Below are 20,227 nucleotides of genomic sequence, written 5' to 3' on the forward strand. Positions count from 1 at the left end.
GGGCAGGATTTGGTCCCAGGAGATCTGACTCCAGAGCAAGAGCCTAATTTCTGCCGTGCAATTACCCAGGAACAGAGGCCAGGTGTTTACTGAATACCCACCATGTTCATGGCTTCATGCCTGCTTTTTAGAGATGACAGTAGTTACGATGGCCATAGAGTCACCCACCTGGGTTCAAGCCCCACCTTTGCCTTTTTCCTCACTGGGTGATCTCAGACAGGTAGCTTGTCACTCTGAGCCTCAGTGTTCCTTTCTGTAAAGTGGGGAGAACAGTAAGGCCCTCCACCTAGGAGGCGGTGTGGATTGAGGAGGGCCAGGCGTGAGGGCAGTGCTTCTTAGCAGGGCCACCATTATTACATGTAGCTTAAGGGATTGGACCTTGGGAGCAGGCCTCCAGCCGGGGCTCCTGGCTCCATAAGAGCCAGATTTGGCTCCCTCTTTTGACAGCTTATACTCGTGTGCAGGGATCCCCCTGAGTGATCTCGGGGCAAACTCTGGAGTAGTGACCAGACCGAGATTCAGAACCCTGCTCCTCTGACAGTGGGCAAGTAATGTCCCCTCTCGGAACCTTGCCTTCCCCATTTTGAAGTGGAGGTACTGAGAACACTGCCTCCGAGGGTCGAGGGTCGTTAGGAAATTTAAGTTCAGAGTTTTGTGACAAGTGTTCTGCAGGGAGCCTGCACTCTGGATGGGGGAGTGGTGGTTACTGTTGGCAGCTGGGCACCACCCAGGAAATCAGGGCTCAGCTCTGTGTGTCCCTCTCACCATGGGGAGGCTTCCTGGTGTTCCTGGGGGGCTCTACTGCCTACCAACCACCCCCACCGCAGAGCCGTCCTCAGGTGAGGACAAGCAGAGCCCGGCCCCCCAGGAGCAGGCTGGAAAGAACAGGGCTTTAACAGATGTTCGTTGATGAGGATTCCCTGGCTCTGTTTAATCAAGATTGTCAAATATTGATTTAATCTCCAGGCCCAGCAGATGTGATCTTAGCAGTGGCAATTAGCTGGGATTAGTTAGCAAGTCGGGCTCCACGCTGACAAGACATCATCTTCCAAAGGCAGCCTGACCTGGCCACAGGGGTGAGCCCTGGGAGAGGGGGACAAACTGATATTTAACCAGCAGTCCGACCAGCAGCAGCCACGAGAGCAGACTCAGAAGCAGGGTCTTTGAAGCCCCTGTGGGCCCAGCATTGTCCGAAACTGTGATTGTGGGAACACTTGGGGTTCAAGGCAGCAGCCACTGACAGAAAAGCTTCAATATCAAAATAAACACCACAGGGACTTCCCTGGCGGTCCAGTGGCTAAGACTCCACACTCCCAATGCAGGGGGCCCAGTTTTGATCCTTGGTCAGGGAACTAGATCCCACATGCCGTAACTAAGTCCCAGCACAGCCAAATAAATAAATGGACGACCACACCAATGCCCGTGGCGTGACTACTGGATGTACAAGTGGGGTGATCCCTTGAGGGATGTCTGACTCCTGGAAAGGGGCTTGTGCCCCTGATTAAGTCTCCCCAGAAGGGTTTCCCCTTGACCACAGAGGCCCCCAGCCCGGCTCTATCGCTCCTCGAGCCACGGCCGCGGCTCCTGGGTGGGCCTGGCACGTGTGCCCGGACTCCAGGAAGCATCCTTTTTTAATTGTACATTTCAAAGTCTCATTTGAAGTGAGCAGGACTGCACCCAGAATTGGAACAAGATGCTCAATCCACATGTGCTTCAGGGAGGTAGTAACACCCTGAACCGACCCACCCGACCCCCCAGGGACTCGGCAGCGGGTGCCCTCCTGGCTCTGGGACCACTAGGAAGGAGGGGCTTGTTCAAGGTTGGCCAGCCATAAGCTTCTGAGCCCAGAGGAACCAGAGTTCATTCCAAGGCCATGTTTGGTCCTATTTGTTTGCTTGAGATATTATTATCACATAAATGAAAATGGTAATTTTCGTTGTTGTTTAGTCGCTCAGTTGTGTCTGACTCTTTTGTGACCCCATCAACTGTAGCCTGCCAGGCTCCTCTGTCCATGGGATTTCCCAGGCAAGAATGCTGGAATGGGTTGCCATTTCCTCTTCCAGGGGATCTTCCCGACCCAGGAAATCAAACCCACGTCTCCTGCATTGACAGGTGAATTCTTTCCCACTGAGCCACCTGCTAATATTTATATATCACTGTATGCCAGGGTTCTCTCTACATTCATTAGTTCTCTACATTCATTAGTTTATAACATCTCCAAGAGTTATGCCCTATTATTATCTCCATTTTATAGATGGAAAAACTGAGGTATCAGGCATCTAAGTCACCTGCCCAGGGTCTAACTAAGTGGTAGAGGTGGGAATTGAACCTGAGTGGTCTTTACTTCTAACCACTATGCTACTGCTGTCACATCAGGAAACATCTCTGATATCTGGTAATAAGTAAGAAAAGCAACCATGGAGCTGTTAACTCATATATTTAAAAAAAGATTCATCTCAGGGTATAAGCACTTATTCCAGTTTAAGCATTTTGGGTAAGTGCTGTTTCCATTTCTCTGGGGAATACATGAGCCCCAGATGGGTGCCGCTTCCTTCCCTCAGGGGGTCTAGGGGCAAGCATCCTGTCAGATCACAGAGGAATCTCCACTTGGAAAGATGTGTATTTTTCAGACTCCATGGCGCTAGAGGCGAGGTTGTTGTTGTTCAGCACTCAGTTATGTCTGACTCTGCAACCGCATGGACTTGCAGCACGCCAGGCTTCCCTGTCCACCACCATCTCCTGGAGCTTGTTCAAACTCATGTCCATTGAGTTGGTTATGCCATCCGACCATCTCATCCTCTGTCGTCCCCTTCTCCTCCCCTCAGTCTTTCCAGCATCAGGATCTTTTCCAGTGAGTCAGCTCTTTGCATCAGGTGACCAAAGGCCTGAAGTGGGGACTTGTGCTCAATCCAGGGAGCGGGGTGGCTCTTCCATTCTGACCACATCCATCAGGGTGTTTGTGGTGTGGCTTTCGCTCCACCCATGTTTCCCTTCCCAGGCTCCACTTTTAAAACTGAAAACCTAACCCCAGCCTGAGTCGCCCCTCAAGCTGTGCAGTTGTGAGCATTTCCTTATAGACTCTCAGCAAAAGGTCTGGAAGAAGACATGCAAGACCCATTCTTTCTAGGATTTGGATTTGAGACAGAGCCTCATAGGAGTCTTGAAGAGGGCCTTGAACTTGCATGCTTGTAAAAGTTTATAATATACCCAGGGAGAATATTTTGTTTTTTTAAGTTTTCCTTTATCTCCATTCCACTTTACTCCTTAGAAGTAACTGCTTAACAGTTTGACGGATGTCTTCCCAGACACTTTCTTTCATATTTTATAGGATTTATGTACATACACACTCACACTAACAAAATCTGCCCCCCTTTCATTTAAACCTAATGGGCCTGGGGGAACTTCCCTGGTGGTCCAGTGGTGAAGAATCCACCTTCCAGTGCAGGGGATGCAGGTTCAATCCCTGGTCTAAGAAGATCCCACATGCCTCAGGGCAGCTAAGCCCGTGCGCCACAGCTACTGAGCCCGCACGCTGTACAGCCCGTGCACCTCAACTAGAGAGTTTGAGTGCTGCAGCAAAGATGCAGCATGGCCAAATAAAAAAACAAACAAACCATGCTTTCTAGCTGAGTGACCTAGGCAAGTTACTAAGCCTCTCTGGACTCAGTTGCATTGGCTTTATTTATTTATTTTTAATATTTATTTATTTGGCCGTGCCAGGTCTTAGTCGCAGCACTCAGCATCTTTGATCCTTGTTACAGCATGTGGGATCTAGTTCCGTGACCAGGGATCAAACCCAGCCCTGCATTGGAAGCGAGGAGTCTTAGCCACTGGACCACCAGGGAGGTCCATGCATTGTCTTTAAATGTCTTTAAAGGTCCCTCAGTTAGTTCCTCCCTCACAGGCCAGTCACGAGGATGAAATGGGTGCATGTGTGTAAGCATTTCACCTGGGGCACAGTAAGCTCTCCATAAGTAGGAGCCAAGCTCATTCACTTCAGGCCGTGGAGACGATTCCTTTACACGACACAGCGCTCCCTCACTGTTTATCACAGCAGCAGCACCTTCCCTGGAGTAAAGGCAGCCAGACACACTTAACCCATCATCTGCTCCTGGGCACTGGGGCAGTTGCAGCGCTCCCGTATCACAGCAGTGGGGCAGTGCGCGCCTGTGATTGAACCACCTTGAGCCTATCTGTCAAGGTGCATTGGGGTGAACACCTCAGGGAGAAGTTCCTAGAAGGGGAATTGCTGGATTCAAATAAAGCAATGTGAGGACTTCCCTGGTGGTTCAGTGGCTAATGCCCCATGCTTCCAATGCAGGGGGCCTGGGTTCATTCCCTGGTCAGGGAACTAGACCGGAAGTCACATGCTGCAGCCAACTAAATAAGTAAATATTAAAACAAACAAGCAACAACCAATATGCATACCTAAAATTTCAGTGTATAATTCCAATTTTCTTCCTATTCTTTCAGGAGGAAAAGACCATTAACCGATTTATGTCGTTAGAAGCAGGATGAGCCACTTGGGAACTCTGACCTGTTTGAGTGAAATAGTTCTATATGGCTGCCTGTGCCCATGTGGGGGCTGCCCTTAACTCCTAGGTAGGAGCATGGACCCTTCCTGGATGCCTGGGAACATTTAGTTAAAAACACCCATTCACAGGGCTCTTTGAGATTAAATATTAAATTACAGGTTGTCACCATGTGATACTGTGATATAGTAAGAAAAATATTTTGGTCTTCATTCAGGTTCCTGGCACAAGAGCTTCTAAAACTCTTGAGAGATGTGGGTGATACGGTCTTTTTCTTATTCAAGATAAGCTCCTTTCAACCATTACTTGAGTTTGTGCTGAAGGGGTGACTCTTGGTGAACCCCTGAATAGCATCAGGGTTGCCAGAGGAACCAATCATGTGCTTAGAGGGTTGGGCCTTTCTGTCCCACCCCCTGACCTCTGGGAAAGGGAGACAGGCTGCAGGTTGAGTTAATCACCAGTGGCCAGTGATCCAATCAACCCCGCCTTCATCACGGAATCTCCATGAGACCCCGAAAAGGAGGGTTCAGAAAGCTTCTATGTTGATGAGCTCATCCATGCATTGGGAGGGCACCGCACTTCAGACTCCATGGGAACAGAAGCTTCTGCACTTGGGACCAGAATTTCTGGGCTGCATCCTGTGTATCTGACTGTTCATGTGTATCCTTTTTAATAAGCCAGTAATAGTAAATCATACTACTATATATAAAATAGATAACTAATGAGGACTGACTGTATAGCATTGGTGGCCCAGACAGTAAAGAATCTGCCTGCAATGCTGGAGACCTGGGTTCCATCCCTGAGTCGGGAAGATCCCCTAGAGAAGGGAATGGCAACCCGCTCCAGGATTCTTGCCTGGAGAATCCCATGGACAGAGGAGCCTGCTGGGCTGCAGTCCGTGGGGTCACAAAGAGTCGGACACGACTGAGCAACTAACACTATGCCACTGTACAGCCCAGGGAGCTCTAGTCAGCACTCTGCAATAACCTAAGTGGGAAAAGAATCTTTAAAAAAAGGAAGTAGTGTTTCCCTGAGTTCTGTGAGCTGTTACCACACATGATGGAGCTTGAGGAAAGACTCTTGGGAGCCCCTGATTTGTAGCCAAGTCGGACAGAAGTGCAGGGAACCTGGGGACCTGCTTCTTGCTCTTGGGGTCTGAGGTGGGGACAGTCTTATCGGAATAAGCCCTTCACCTCTGGGGTCTGTGCTAACTCCAGGTAGTTAGTCTGAGGACTGAGCTAAATTGCAGGACATCCAGTTGAAGAGTTGCTTGGTATGGAAAACCCACACATTTGGTGTCAGAACTGTTGAGAGTATAGAACACATCGCAGTAGTGTATGGCCGTGGTCAAGGCCCTGCTCCTTGTTCTTTGGGCTGATGGAGCAGAGTCTCTGCCGTGATAAGTTTCTAATGAGATTTCTGAGATTCCCATCCATCTCATTTCCTAGGGGAGCTCTAAAGCGGTCCTGCGTTTGCTCAGATTTCCAATAAAGTGAGGAAAGATATAGGAGGAAGAAAACAGACTCCTAATCTGAAATCTGCTGAGCTGTTGCTGACATTCTAGAGCTTTGTCCTTATGAATTGATTCCAAAGATACATGCGTCACTCATGTATTCATACAGCACACCCATGGGACCTGCTATATCTTTTATTGAGAGTGGAGCAGGGAAGGTATGGGAGCCAGACTGTCGAGGTTTGCATCCCAGCTGCCCCACTTGCCAGCTTGTGACTTGGCCGTGTTACCCTTGCCTCATCTGTAACATGGGCATGCTAGGGTCCCTACTTAATAGGATAATGATAGCACACAAGTTAATACACCCCACGAGGGTAGCTCCACATGTGATCCATCAGAACTCGTAGTATTAGCCTTATTGTTACAAACATCACCACCATATTATCCTTCCCCTCTTCCCAACCCACGTAGCAAGAACACATATGTTAGATTCCAGTCCACCACAGACTTGGGGCTGTTCAAGGCCTGAGGAGAACAAAAGATATTCAGAGTGCACTTGGGACTTCCCTGGTGGTTCAGTGTCTAAGATTCCACCTTCCCAATGCAGAGGGCCCAGGTTCCACCCTGGTCAGGGAACTAGATTCCACGTGCCACAACTAAAACCCAGCACAGCCAAATAAAGAAAATATATTTTTTAAAAATCCAGTGGGCTAACTCTTGTAGGTGAGTGTGTATGCAGCCCAGAGCCCCGAGAGCTCAGCCAGGGGAGGACAGAGGTGAAGCCTGCCTGGATTGTGGAAGAGCTGACGGAAGGAAAGCGTGTAGGCCAGCAACACTGGGGCTGAGGGGTGTGAACTAGGCTCCCTGGAGTGGCAGTCCTCCAAAATACCTCCTCCAGTCATCACCAGTGCGCTTCAGACCAATGCTGCATGTGCTCAGTTGCTCAGTTGTGTCTCTTTTCGACCCCATGTACTGTAGCCCACCGGGCTCCTCTGTCCATGGCCTTTCTGAGGCAAGAATCCTGGGGTGGGTTGCCATTTCCTCCTCCATAGGATCTTCCAACCCAGGGATTGAACCCGTGTCTCCTGCATTGGCAGGCTGATTCTTTACCACTGAAGCCACCAGGGATACCCTCTTCAGACCAGTAATCGCCACCAAAGGTGATCCTCTTGGCAGCATCCAGCCCTGTGGACCCCCTGGTCCTCCCCAGACCACATCCCCCTCCAGGCCCTCCTGTGTCACACTTGCCCTCCTGCCCCTCGGCCTGAGCCCCCTGGGACCGGTGTGCTCACTCCCTCTGGCATTTGCGGCTTCTCGAGGCTTGACGTCAGACCCTCCTCTCTTTGCTATCTCCATTTCTCCCTCTGTCCTCAGCCCTGGCTGCATATTGGAGTCAGCTGCAGAGCTCTTAAAAGACATTCATGCCTGGGCCCCACCGCCAGCCAGGTGATTCAGACACTCTGAGGAAGGAATGGGAACACCTGTATTTTTACAAAGCTCCCCTGGTGCCTCTAATGGACAGCTGGGGGAGAGAACCATGGCCTCGGACAACCCCTTGTACACGGCCTCTCCCAGCTTTCCTGCCTGGACACGTCAGTCTTGCTCATCAGCCCACCTGGAACACAGCAGGCACCCTCTCTTAGTCCTGACCCCCATCAGAAGGCACCCCCTCGCTGAGCCTTCAGGGTAGGACCTCCTCCCATCCTGTCACAGCATTGACGCCTTTATATGACTGACTGCCCTTTGAAGGTCCCTTGTTTTCTGTCTCTGTTTACTCATTCCTCTGGCTTCCTTCTACCGGATGTACATTCTTAAAAGAAGACATGGTCCATTCTCTATCTTCACTTCCTGCAACAGTAGCACATAATAGTAGATGCTTTAAAAAATTTATTGAATAACAGATTTGAAGTGTTTGTGGAATGAATGAGCTATACGTGCCTAGTAAATGTTGAATGAGTGAATGTTTTTTAAATTTGTATTTGATACTGGAATATAGTTGATTAACAATGTTATGTTAGTTTCAGGTGTACAGCGAAGTGATTCACTTTTACATAAACATGTATCTATTCTTTTACAAATTTTCCCGTTTAGGTTATTACAGAGTGTTGATCACAGAGTTCCCTGTGCTGTACAGTAGATCTTCATTGGTTATCTGTTTTAAATGCAGCAGTGTGTGCATGTCAGTCCCAAACTCCCCAACTCACTCTGCTCCCTACCCTTTCCCCTTCCTAACCATAACTTCATTTTCTAAGTCTGTGAGTAGGTTTCTGTTTTGTGAATAAGTTCATTTGTATCATGTTTTAGATTCTACTTCTAGGTCTTTGTCTAACATACTTACTTAGTATGATGATCTCCAATTCATCCATGTTATGGCACTGGCCTTATTTCATTCTTTTTAGTGGCTAAGTAGTATTCCATCTTATATATTAGTGTGTACCACATCCTCTTTATCCATTCTTCTGTCGATGGACATTTAGGTTGCGTCCATGTCTTGGCTATTGTAAACAGCCCTGCAATGAACGTTGGAGTGCATGTATCCTTCTGAACCATGTTTTCCTCCAGGTATATGTCCAGGAGTGGGCTACTGGATCGTATGGTAATTCCGTTTTTAGTTTCTTAAGGAACCTCCATACTGTTCTGCATAGTGGCTGCACCAATTTACATTCTCAACAACAGTGTAAGAGGATTCCCTTTTCTCCACAGTGAGTAAGTTTTTAGTGCTTTAAGATTGTGGTAGATATTTGTTGTGTGAGTGAATGAATGAATAAGTTTTAAGAACCAACTAGTTCTTACTGGTTAAATGAATGACTTGTATATGCCAGAAATGGCTGAATCACCAGTTGTTATATCTGTTTTGTTGTTGTTTCGTCATCTAACTAAAATGTCCAAAGGTAGAATTGGGTTGGCTTCAGGTTCAGGCCTGATGTTGAGACTCACATAGTGACTGTAAGCCCCCAGATTGTCTGAAACCTCAGCCCCTTTCACAAATGGACTTCGCTGGTGGCCCAGATGGTAAAGCATCTGCCTACAACGCGGGAGACCTGGGTTTGATCCCTGGGTCAGGAAGATCCCCTGGAGAAGGAAATAGCAACCCACTCCACTGTTGCCTTGAAAATCCCATGGATGGAGGAACCTAGTTAGGCTACAGTCCATGGGGTCACAAAGAGTCAGACACGACTGAGTGACTTCACTTTCTTTCACTTTTCACAAACGATTCTCCCCTAGTGATCACAAGATGGCTGCAATGATTCCATCCTTCACATCCTCTCCTACTTGGGGTAAGAGGAGAAAGCACAGTCTTCAGCCCCGGCACTTCTAGCAAAGCCATCACTGAGTCTGTGGTTCTGATTGGGTCACATGATTTGTTCCTGACCTCGAGAAGAAGCCCTTCTGTAGCCCATTGAATGGAGATTAGAGGAGGCAGGTTCTCAAAGGGAAATCTGGGCTGCTGTTAGAAAAAGAAGTCATGGAGCAAACTACGAATGTCTTAACACTGGAAAGACTTGTGTTTGTCCCTTCTGCTCTGCCCTGTGAGGTTCTGGTAGACATTGTGGCCCTGCAGAGCAGGGCCCTTCAGAGCCAAGCTGGGGCCATGAAGCTAGCTTTTTAGTCTGCTGTTCTAGCCTCCAGGCTTTGGGGACCTGATAAGGAAGTGTCTTCTCAGCTCCAAGTTAGTTCCCAGCATCTCACAAATGACAGTCAGAGAGCCTTTACACAGATATACCATAAGTTGCTTGCTCTTCTAACAGACCCTGATGTTTTCAGGGAACCAGTGTGGCCAGCCCCAGATGTAAGTCCTCCCTGGCCCAAGGGCAATCAGAATGGTCACAGATCTTGCTTCACCAGCTTCTCTGGCAAATGGAGTGGCCATAGTGACCACATTCTGGCCAATGAGACATAAAAGAAAGTCTGTGGAGGTAGGGGCAGTGTTCTGGCAAATGTCCTCATTCCTGATTAGAGCAGATAGGTAGGAAGAATGGTCTTACATCATCTTTTCTTTAGCCCTTGCCAATAGTGCAGCGAGAAGCATGACTATAGCCGCCAACTTGTGACCATGAGGCCGCAGTCAAAGATGCAAGCCAGCTGCACACTGCAGGACAGCGGTTGGGGAGAAAGAGAAAAGTGCCTGACATCATTCACCTGGCCCAAGCCTGAAGCCGCCATATCTGGCCTCCTTCTTCCATGAGATGATGAAATGTCTTCATTGCCCAAGACACCATTGGGTGATACCATTACTTGCAGCCAAATGCCCCCCATTGTCGCTTGCTTCTCCTTGTGCCACTGCCTGGACCCCGTTTGATCTCCTCTGCCACTCATAGCTGCCTTCTTTGCTCACAGCACTGCGTATTCGTCAGGGTCCTTGGATGCCAGCAGCAGAAGCCTGACTTGACAGTCTTGGGCAGAAGCAGATTTATCAGTGCCTCATAGAATCAAAAGGGGGAAAAAAAGAATCAAAAGGGGGGCAGAGGGGCAATTGTAAAAAGCAGGCAGGAGCCAAGCAACCCTGGAAGAAACCCAGGGACTTCCCGGTGGTCCAGGGGCAGGACTCCATGCTCCCAGTGCCAGGGGCCTGGGTTTAAATTCCTGGTCAGGGAACTAGACCCCATATGCTGTACCTGAAAGACGCTGCATGCCTCAGTGAAGATCGGAGATCCTGTGTGCCACAACTAAGACTTGGCACAGCCGAGTAAACAAGTACATATTTTTAAAAAGGAAAGAAAGACAAGAACCCAAGCGGCCCTTGCAAGTCACATGTAGGAAAAGCCAGATCCATATTCCCTGTCACTGCAGGACACCCTCCAGCCTTTCATGCTCTGCTGAGGTCCTGTACCCACCCCAACCCCCACCCCCACCCCATTCACTTCTGTCACTGGGGGAGGGGGAAGAGCTCCTGCCAAAGAGACGAGAAGGAAGGGTGATAATAGCAGGGACCCTGAGCTAGAGGGTATTATTCCCAGTTTACAGATTAAAACTGAGTCGTGGTTTCAGTGACTAGTCCATGGCACAGCAGTGTCTGAACCCAGGCAGGCTGGCTCTCATATCGTGAGCATCTCCATCAGGATGATCAGAGGGCTTTTAGGCAGAGGGAGCTCAACAGAGGCAGCTGGAAAGGGACCCATGTGTACTGGTCCCTGAGCCCCAGGGAGGCTGCGGGTATCACACACTCAGTCTGGGAACGTCACGGGGAGATGCAGTGGCACCTGCTCGGGGAGGGATTTGTGCAGAGAGGCTGAGGCCTCGAGAACATCTGTGTGTTTTCACAGAGCAAAGCGAATTGGGGGTTTCTGACTGAGCGGGAACAAAATGCCATCAGCAAAGCCCATCTGTCAGAAGTGTTTGCATAAGTAAGTCAGGGTTGCTTTGTGGCCACTTTTTTTTTCCCCAACCAGCCCAAACGGGGCTTCTGAAGACTGATCCTCTGAACCCTGCCAGGCTGACCCCAGGACACAGGCAAGCTGCTGAGTGCTGCTGGCCTGGACCCCCAGCCTGGCCTGGGACCTGGGGCCCAGCAGAGTATGGGGCTGCCTTCAAGCCCTCATTGCGGGCAAAGCTGAAGACCAGTCACATAAAGTCACAAACCAGCAGCCTCTGCTTGAATCCGGCCCACATGCTGACTCTGTCGGCCTTCCTGGTGATATGTGTTGTAATACTGTTGAGAGGTATTCTGTTGACTAGAAATACATGCAAGTAATCCAAACAGTCGCCAGCAGTGTGCAGGGAAAACTAAGGCTCCTTCCCACCCCTTCTTCAAAAACACAGATCATGGCGATACATGGGCTCCCCAGGTGGCACAGTGGTAAAGAATCCACCTGCCAATGCAGGAGATGGGGGTTCGATTTCTGGGTCAGGAAGATCCCCTGGAGAAGGAAATGCCAACCCACTCTGGTATGCTTGCCTGGGAAATCCCATGGACAGAGGAGCCTGGTGGGCTACAGTCCATGGAGTCACAAAGAGTCAGACATGACTGAGCATGGGGATACACAGTAGCTCACATTCTTTTGGGGAGGGAGACGAGGGATAAATCAGAGAAATATATACTAAGGAAAATACACTAAGGAGGGGAGGGAGGGGACTGGGAGTGGAGGGAAAAGATACCCAATTTCCCTCCCCAGAGGCAATCACCATGAGCGGTTTCTTGAAAATCCTTTTAGAGGTCATCTCTGCATATAAATTTGTTGCTGTGATAGCTGCTGATTTTGTTTTTTCAAACTGGGAGATGTTGCATACAGTTCCAGACTTCCAGTTTGTCTTGAAAAACCCCATGATCAGGCATTCACATTCCTGCAAGGCTCAGTTGCAGGAGCTGAGGCCCACCTGCCTCTTCAGAAGACACTTCTGCTGGCCAGGTCACCACAGCTTCACCTGGCCTCCATCTCCCTTAACCAGCCCAGCCCTGGGGACTTTCCACTTTTTTGCCCCTTCTCCACCCACTCCTCTGTGTGCCTCCCTGCAACTTCTTCAGGAATGCTCTCGTGCTCTTGGGGAACCAGGAAGAGGGTCCCCTTTTGCTCCCTACCTCACATCTATCCCCTCACCTAGTTCTCATTTTCTCAGAGGTTACAGACTCCCCTCAGGAGTCTTCCCAGGTGGAGCAGTGGTAAAGAACCCGCCAGTCAATGCAGGTTCGATCCCTGGGTTGGGAAGATCCCCTGGAGGAGGGCATGACAACCCACTCTAGTAGTCTTGCCTGGAGAATTCCATGGACAGAGGAGCCTGGCGGACTACAGTCTATGGGGGTCACCAAGAGTCTGACATGACTGGAGCGACTTAGCACACTTAGGCTTTCCTCTCTGTTTTGCTCCATGAATCTGCTTCATGCTTCCCGCTCGCTCCCTCTCTGCCAACTAACTCCATACCTCTGGGCAGGAATTGTGAAATGCTTCCTGCACGTGTGTGTGCATGTGCGCACACACACACACTCATACTCTCACAGGAGGCCTTTGACTTCCTCACTCAGAAAGCATGCACAGTCACCGACCACAGTGGCTGTGTCCAGCTCCACATTCTAAGGGACAGAAAAGTTGCGGTCCCGTTGAGTCAGACGCTGACCCAGCACTCTGCCGCCCTGTAGAGAATCAGTTTGGTTGGCAGGAGGAAAGGGCACAGCTGCTGGGCCAAGCAGCAGGTTTTGCCGCAGGCCATGATCCACTTTCCCCTTCCTTCCCCACTGAGGGTTTCATCTTCCAGAAGCTCAAAGTGGAGACAAACGAAAGTGATCCTGCAGAGGACTTTATGTTGCCGGGCAGAAGGAGGATGAATTTCTCTTCCCCAGAGGTCTGCAAGTCAGGATGCATATACACATCAAGTTAGATAGAAGCTCCCTGTTCACTCGTTCGTACACTAAAAGAGTGAATGAGGGTCCCGGACACTGTTCTGGGAACTGGAGCTACATCAGTGAACAACAGAGACACCCCTGCCATTCTGGAACAGATCATTTAGTGGCGGAGATGGTCAGTAAATAGATAATGAGCAAAGTAATTTCAGCTAGTGGTAACTGCCAAGGAAAAAGAAGAAAGAGTGACAGAGAAAGGCCTTGAGGGTGGTTTTGGAAGGCTTCATTAAAGAGTGAATGTCAAGTGAGGGAACCAGCCTGGTGAAAAACCGAGGAAGGATTCCCCACATATCCCAAATGGGGCTGGATGTGTTAGAAGAACAGACAAGAAGACCAGTGTGATGGGATCTTAGGGCTAGGGAGAGGCATCAGAGAGGCTGGCCAGTCTTGTGGGGCTGGTGAGCAAGCAGGAGCAATTTACATTTTATTCTAATAAATTAGAGGCTACTGGGGAGATCTCAGTGAAGTAGTGATGGGAATTGATCTACTGGCTCTCATAGTATCTAACAGTCACGTAGATTTCCAGAGACAGTCCCTTCGCAAAATCCACCAGTGCTCATGGTGATTCCTCCATCTTTTTCACTTCCTTTCTGGCGGGTGAATGGTCAGGTGGACTGGAAAACAGACAACAGGGCAGCCTCTGCATACAGCCACCAGTAGTCAGGACTCAGGGCAGAGGGGGCGTGGGGGAACATGCTTGGGCACTACAGAGAATAGCCAGCCAGATCCTGAAAGTGGGAAACTCTCTGAGACGAGTGACCCTATTCCTTCCAGAAGTAAATATCATCAAGATGGGGAGGGGGAGGTGTAGAGTAGCAGAGACCTAAGAAATATAATCTGCCAGAGCAGAGCAAAGATGTTGTTTGGATCCTGATTTGAGCAAACCACCTCTCAAAAGACACTTCTGAGACAATGGGGGGGAAATGTAATTCAGTTGGGTTATTACCTGACCTTAAAGAATTCTTATTTATCTAGATGGGTGTGAAAAAGTGAAAGTGTTAGTCGCTCAGTCATGTACAACTCTTTTGCAGCCCTATGGACTGTAGCCTGCCAGGCTCCTCTGTCCATGGGATTTCGCAAGCAAGAGTATTGGAGTGAGTAGCCATTCCCTTCTCCAGGGAATCTTCCCGACCCAGGGATCAAACCCAGTTATCCTGCATTGAAGGCAGATTCTTTACCATCTGAGCTACCAGAGAAGCCCCTATGATAAAGGTATCGTGGTTATTTTTTTTGAAGCCCAATAGGTGACATGGCCTGATGTCTGGGATTTACTCTAAAATATCCTGTCAAAGGGCTTCCCTGGTGGCTCAGTGGTAAAGAATTCACCTGCCAATGCAGGAGACTTAGGTTCAGTCCCTGGGTTGGGAAGATCCTCTGGAAGGAAATGTCAACCCAATCCAGTATTGTTGACTGGGAAATACGATGGACAGAGGAGCCTGACGGGCTACAGTCAATGGGGTCGCAAAGAATCGGACACAGTTGAGTGAGTAAACAAGAGCAGTCCTGTCAAAAACACCATGGAGGAGTTGGGGAACAGATGGAAGGAATGAGAAATAATGGTGTTGAAGCTGGTAGGGTGGCTAATCATGCTCTTCTCTCTGCTTCTGGGTACCTTTGAAAATTTCCATAATAAAAGTTGTTTTTGTTTTTTTTTTAATAAGTAAAGTTGAAAAAATAAGTCATTCTGTGGCAGCAGGAACCTCACATCTCACTTCTGTCTTTTCTGCCTTTTCAGCATGGCAGGGAAGGCGGTCCTGCAGCCCACCAGCCTTCACACACAACTGCTGCTCGCTCTGCCCCGCTGACCCACTCAGTCTGGAGGCCACGGGACAGCGCCTGCCTTGAGAGGCTGTCCAGGCACTGCTGTCCACAGCGATGGTGGAGAATTGGACTCCACAGGCTCACAACCTTCCCATCAGGCTTCAGGGGCCAGCATCCTTCATCCTAGGACTGGTGGCCCTGAACAATGGCTGAGGGCCAGGGGACCCCATAAAGTTAGTCTACAGCTTTCAGGGGCCAGCAGCACTCCAGCGCCCGTGGACTATGACCACCTATCGGCCCATCCCCAGTGATGGTGTGGACCTGGCAGCCGGCTGTGGGGCCAGGGCGGCCGATGTCCTGCCCGGGCCGCACACAGGGGACTACGCTCCCTTGGGATTCTGGGTGCAGAACGGCAGCGTGCCCCAACCCGTGGGCGAGAGCACGGTCAGTGCCCCCACCCGCCCCAGCCCCACCACCCCCGCCATGCCCAAGATGGGCGTGCGCGCCCGCGTGGCCGACTGGCCGCCCAAGCGGGAGGCCCTGAGAGAACAGAACAACCCCAGCCCCTCCCTGGACGCAGATGGCACGAAGGCCACAAAGGCGGCCCATGCCATGAGAAGCGTACAACAGAACGGACAGCCCCCGGCCGGTACCCCTACCCCGGCTTCCTCAGGGTCCAAAGCCTTGCACCGACTCGCCAGGAGGCGGTCTAAGGATGTGGAGTTCCAGGATGGGTGGCCCCGGTCCCCCGGCCGGGCCTTCCTCCCGCTGCGGAACCGCAGCAGCAGCGAGATCACCCTCAGCGAGTGCGACGTGGAGGACACGGCGGAGCCCCGGGCGGCCCGCCACACGGGGGCGCTGCCGCTCTTCCGCGAGTACGGAAGCACGTCCTCCATCGACGTGCAGGGCGTGCCCGAGCAGAGCTTCTTCGACATCCTCAACGAGTTCCGCAGCGAGCAGCCCGAGGCCCGGGGCACCCCGAGCCTCACCGAGCTCCTGCGGGCCGATCCCGGTCCCCACGTCTCGGGGGGCGGTGGCGGCGCAGCCAAGGGGGAGGCCCGCAACGGGCAGCCCACCAAGGACAGCCTGCTGCCGCTGCAGCCCCTGAAAGAGAAGGAGAAGGCCCGCAAGAAGCCCTTGCGGGGCCTGGGCGGGGGGGACCAGGTGGACTCGTCCATTTTCCGGAAGCTGCGGAGCAGCAGAGCCGAAGGCGAAGCGGCCCGGTGCTCCGGGGAGGCCGAGGACGGCCGGAGCCCCCCGGAGGCCAGTCGGCCGTGGGTCTGCCAGAAAAGTTTCGCCCACTTCGACGTGCAGAGCATGCTGTTCGACCTCAACGAGGCAGCAGCCAACCGGGCGTCCACGGCCCAGCGGCGGAACACGACCACCGGGGCCTCGGCCGCCTCGGCCATGGCGTCCCTGACGGCGTCGCGGGCCCACAGTCTCGGTGGCCTGGACCCCGCCTTCACCAGCACGGAGGACCTGAACTGCAAGGAGAACCTGGAGCAAGACCTGGGTGACGACACCAGCAACGACCTGTTGCTCAGCTGCCCGCACTTCCGCAATGAGATCGGCGGCGAGTGCGAGCGCAACGTGAGCTTTTCTCGGGCGGCCGCCGGCTCCCCAAGCGGAGGTGGGGGCGGCGGCGAGGTCCGCCCGCCGGAGCCCACCCTGAGCGCCTACCGCACCAACGCCAGCATCTCGGTGCTGGAGGTGCCCAAGGAGCAGCAGAGGACGCAGAGTCGCCCGCGGCAGTACAGCATTGAGCACGTGGACCTGGGCGCCCGCTACTATCAGGACTACTTCGTGGGCAAAGGTGATGTGGGGGGCGGACGGGCGGGTGGGGCATTGCTCATTCATTCTCTGTGTTCTTCCTGCCCTGGCACGGATGATGCAGAAAGAGGCAAGACCTCCTGCAGAGGGGTTGGGGGACACAGTGAGCCCTGTCTCATGACACATGCTTCACACTTTGCGCTGCAGGAGACAATAGATAGGCATTTAGCAAATATGTGCTGCCTTCAGCTACGTGTCAGGCACTTTCTAGAGTCAAGGTATACAGTATTGACCAGCTTAAAGCAAAAATTTTGTCTTCCTAGCATACACTGTTTTAGTGGGGTAAGACAAGCAAAAGGTGTCATGAGGTGGGAAGTGCGGTGGAGAAAAGTAAAATAGGGAGGCGGGAAAACTGTCAGTGTTGGGGTGTTGCGTTTTCAATAAGGAATGGTCAGGGAGGACTTTCTAGGTGGGTCCCCTTTGAGTACTGAACTGAAGGTGAGGGAGGGAACCTTGCGGAGATTGGAGACAGTGTTCCTGGCACAGGAAACAAGTACAAAAGTCCTGAAACATTGGGGGAATAGAATAGAGGCCAGTGTTGCTGGGACAGAGTGCGTGACAGAGGGTGAAAGGAGACAAGGTCTCTTGGGATTTTGTGAGCCGTGGTGAGGACTCTCATTTTTACCTTAAGTGAAATGGAGCCACAGGAAGATTCTGAGCAGGAGAGGGCCTTGATCTGACTCAGGTGTTCACGGCTTCCCTCTGGGGAAGGAAGCGGTAGGGGCAGAGAATCAGGGAGACCCAGGAAGAGTCTGCTGTAATAGTCCAGGCAGGAAATGGTGATGGGCAAGTCTAGGATGGGAGCCCAGGAGTGAGGAGGAAGCAGGCAGGTTCTGGATTCCCTCAGAAGGTGGAGCTGCTGATGTTTGGAGGGTGTTAACATGGGAATCACACATGGTTAAACTCATTGATGCTGATGAGGCAATCTTCAGAGGCTACAGAGCATAGTGCAAAGACCACAAATCCAGGCAGCCACAGAAGCCAGGCGGGAGACAATAGAGGGGGCCAGACCAGGCAGGGGCTGTGCAGAGGGGAACTCCTGTTCACTGTTGTCATCCAGGAGGTGTAGACAAACCCAGTGTTGCCATCCTTTCTAATTCTCTAGATTCTCCTGAAATTCAGATTTTTTGAATATGGATTCTCCTGTGTCAATTTAGAATTGCTTGTAACTGCCAGTAACAGGCTTAAACAACATAGATTATTTTTCTCCACATAAAAAAGTCTAGAGATGTGCACCTCAGGGCTAGTATGGTTACTCCTCAGCATCCTGGAATGCCAGCCTTAGTGCATTAGCTTCTGAGCCCTCAGAGTGATCTTCTGATGCTCAAGATGGCTGCCTGAGTTCCAGCCATCACATCCATGTTTGCAGGCAAAGAGAAGGAGGAAAGGATTCAGACAGAATAACAGATTTCCTGTCAAGTCAGCACCCCTCCCCTACCTTTTTATTAAGTCAGCCCCTTTTAAGAAGAGCGTTCTCAGAAGTCCTAGCCAACTGCTTTTGTTTATGGGTCACTCCAGTCTGCAAGGCAAGCTGGGAAATGTTGGTAAGACAGAGCCTCTCTCTTTTCTTCCTCCAAGAACAGAGGTTTTCTCTTAAGAAGAAGGGAAGAATAGGTAATGAATAGGCAGTTAGTACTCCACAGCTAATTTAAAATTTTTTGTAAAGCAGTGTCCTAGTCAAACGCAACTGATGTCATCCCTCTGGGTCATCCCTCTGTCCAGAGTACAGTCTCTGGCGCTCCACCAGTGTTGGAGTCAGACAGCCTTGGGCTTGGGGTGTATGTTTCATAGCTTATTAGCTACATGACACATTTTATCCCTTGTACTCTGTGTCCTCGTGTGAGGAACAGAGATGACTGTAGCAGCATCATGTGTCCAGAAAAAAAGTGAGACAGAGATTGGAAACTAAAGGATGAAAAAAGAAGTTCAGACAGTGTTAATCAAGAGACAGCCAGTGAGGCAACATCAGTATCACATGAAATAGACTTCAAGGCTAACAGCATTTGTTAGAAGAACCAAAAGGACCGTTTCATGTAGAATTTTTAAAAATTTACCAAGAAACTCTAATAGTTGTGTACCCGGTAACCTGGTTGAGGGGTATATAAATAAAAAACTAATATGGCTACAGGAGGACACGAACAAATCCACAACCCGTGGGAGAAGTTGACAGGGTCCGTCTTTGAAATTTACAAACCTAGTGGCCAGAATATTCGGCTGAGGGGATTTGAAAAATCTGGTTTTGCATTTATATTATATTAATTTTCTACCTAACCAGCAGAGAATACATTGTTTTCATTTAGTGCATAGAAATACCTACACAGTAGGACTGTGGTAAGGATCAAAGAAGATTGTATATCAAAACACTCAGTTCTTCATCAGGCAGGTAGTAAGTACTTATCATGGAGCTTTAAAAAGAAGCTGTTTTCTTTCAAAAAATAATTTCTTTGTAGCTCTGGAAGCTCAGAAATGTTAGTCATTGGTCAGTGTTTATTGAGTGCCTAGTATATTCTAGGACCTCAAGGGTACTGGGTATGCATTGGTGGAAAACAGAATAGCCCCTGCCAATGTTTAGGGGATAGATTGATATCTGTAGAGCACATTTATCCTGTTCTCTGACCAGTTAGGGAGATTGTCTAACCCACTGCAGGTGCTGTTCTGATTGGGACCATTGAAAGTGAAGCCACTCAGTTGTGTCTGACTCTTTGTGACCCCATGGACTGTAGCCTACCAGGCTCCTCCCTCCATGGGATTCTCCAGGCAGCAGTACTGGAGTGGGTTGCCATTTCCTTCTCCAGGGGATCTTCCCGACCCAGGGATCGAACCCAGGTCTCCCGCATTCCAGGCAGACGCTTTAACCTCTGAGCCACCAGGGAGTTATTTGAGCTTTAGATAAGCCTTTAATTCACCAAGAGCATCCCAGGAGACTAGGAACCCCCTTTTAAACATGGAAAGCACTGGAGTGGGAAGAAATTTCTGGCAGTGTGTAGATGCCGGCTTCATGGACTGAAGTTGAGACAGACTGCTGGTGGGCATGCACCAGAAGCAGGAAATACTTGGGTTAGACACCAGGAAGAACTGTTTGCCTGGAAAGGTTGTAAGACAGCAGCTTTTTTTTTTTTTTTTTTTTTTTTAATCAGAGACAGCTGTCATTTCGGAGAGAGAACAAATGACTTCCTCCGTGACTCGTTAAAGGCTCAGCCACCTAAGGAAAAAAAGAGTAGTGTTGAAGTTTCCTACATCTATGGGAGCATGGCTAGATACAGGTGATGCTTAGGGACTTGAGTTATGGTCCTGTTCTGTGATGAACGTCATGCCCTG

The 20,227-nt window shown here is 50.4% G+C and overlaps 1 protein-coding gene across 4 annotated transcripts in view; it reads left to right on the forward strand.

The window, feature by feature from the left end:
- The window catches only part of SIPA1L3 (signal induced proliferation associated 1 like 3), a 253,341-nt gene that overhangs the window by 132,024 nt on the left and 101,090 nt on the right, over positions 1-20,227 (forward strand). For all 4 annotated transcript variants that reach the window (XR_011561757.1, XM_070771991.1, XM_070771992.1 and 1 more), the window contains one exon: positions 15,054-16,892. Coding sequence is in view for 3 of the 4 variants with exons in the window: in XM_070771991.1 (XP_070628092.1) it covers positions 15,362-16,892 (1,531 nt within the window). In the remaining variant the exon portion in view is untranslated. The remainder of the gene's footprint in view (positions 1-15,053; positions 16,893-20,227) is intronic.

Source organism: Bos indicus, chromosome 18 (genome assembly GCF_029378745.1).
Source record: "Bos indicus isolate NIAB-ARS_2022 breed Sahiwal x Tharparkar chromosome 18, NIAB-ARS_B.indTharparkar_mat_pri_1.0, whole genome shotgun sequence".
Classification (NCBI taxonomy): Eukaryota; Metazoa; Chordata; class Mammalia; order Artiodactyla; family Bovidae; genus Bos; species Bos indicus.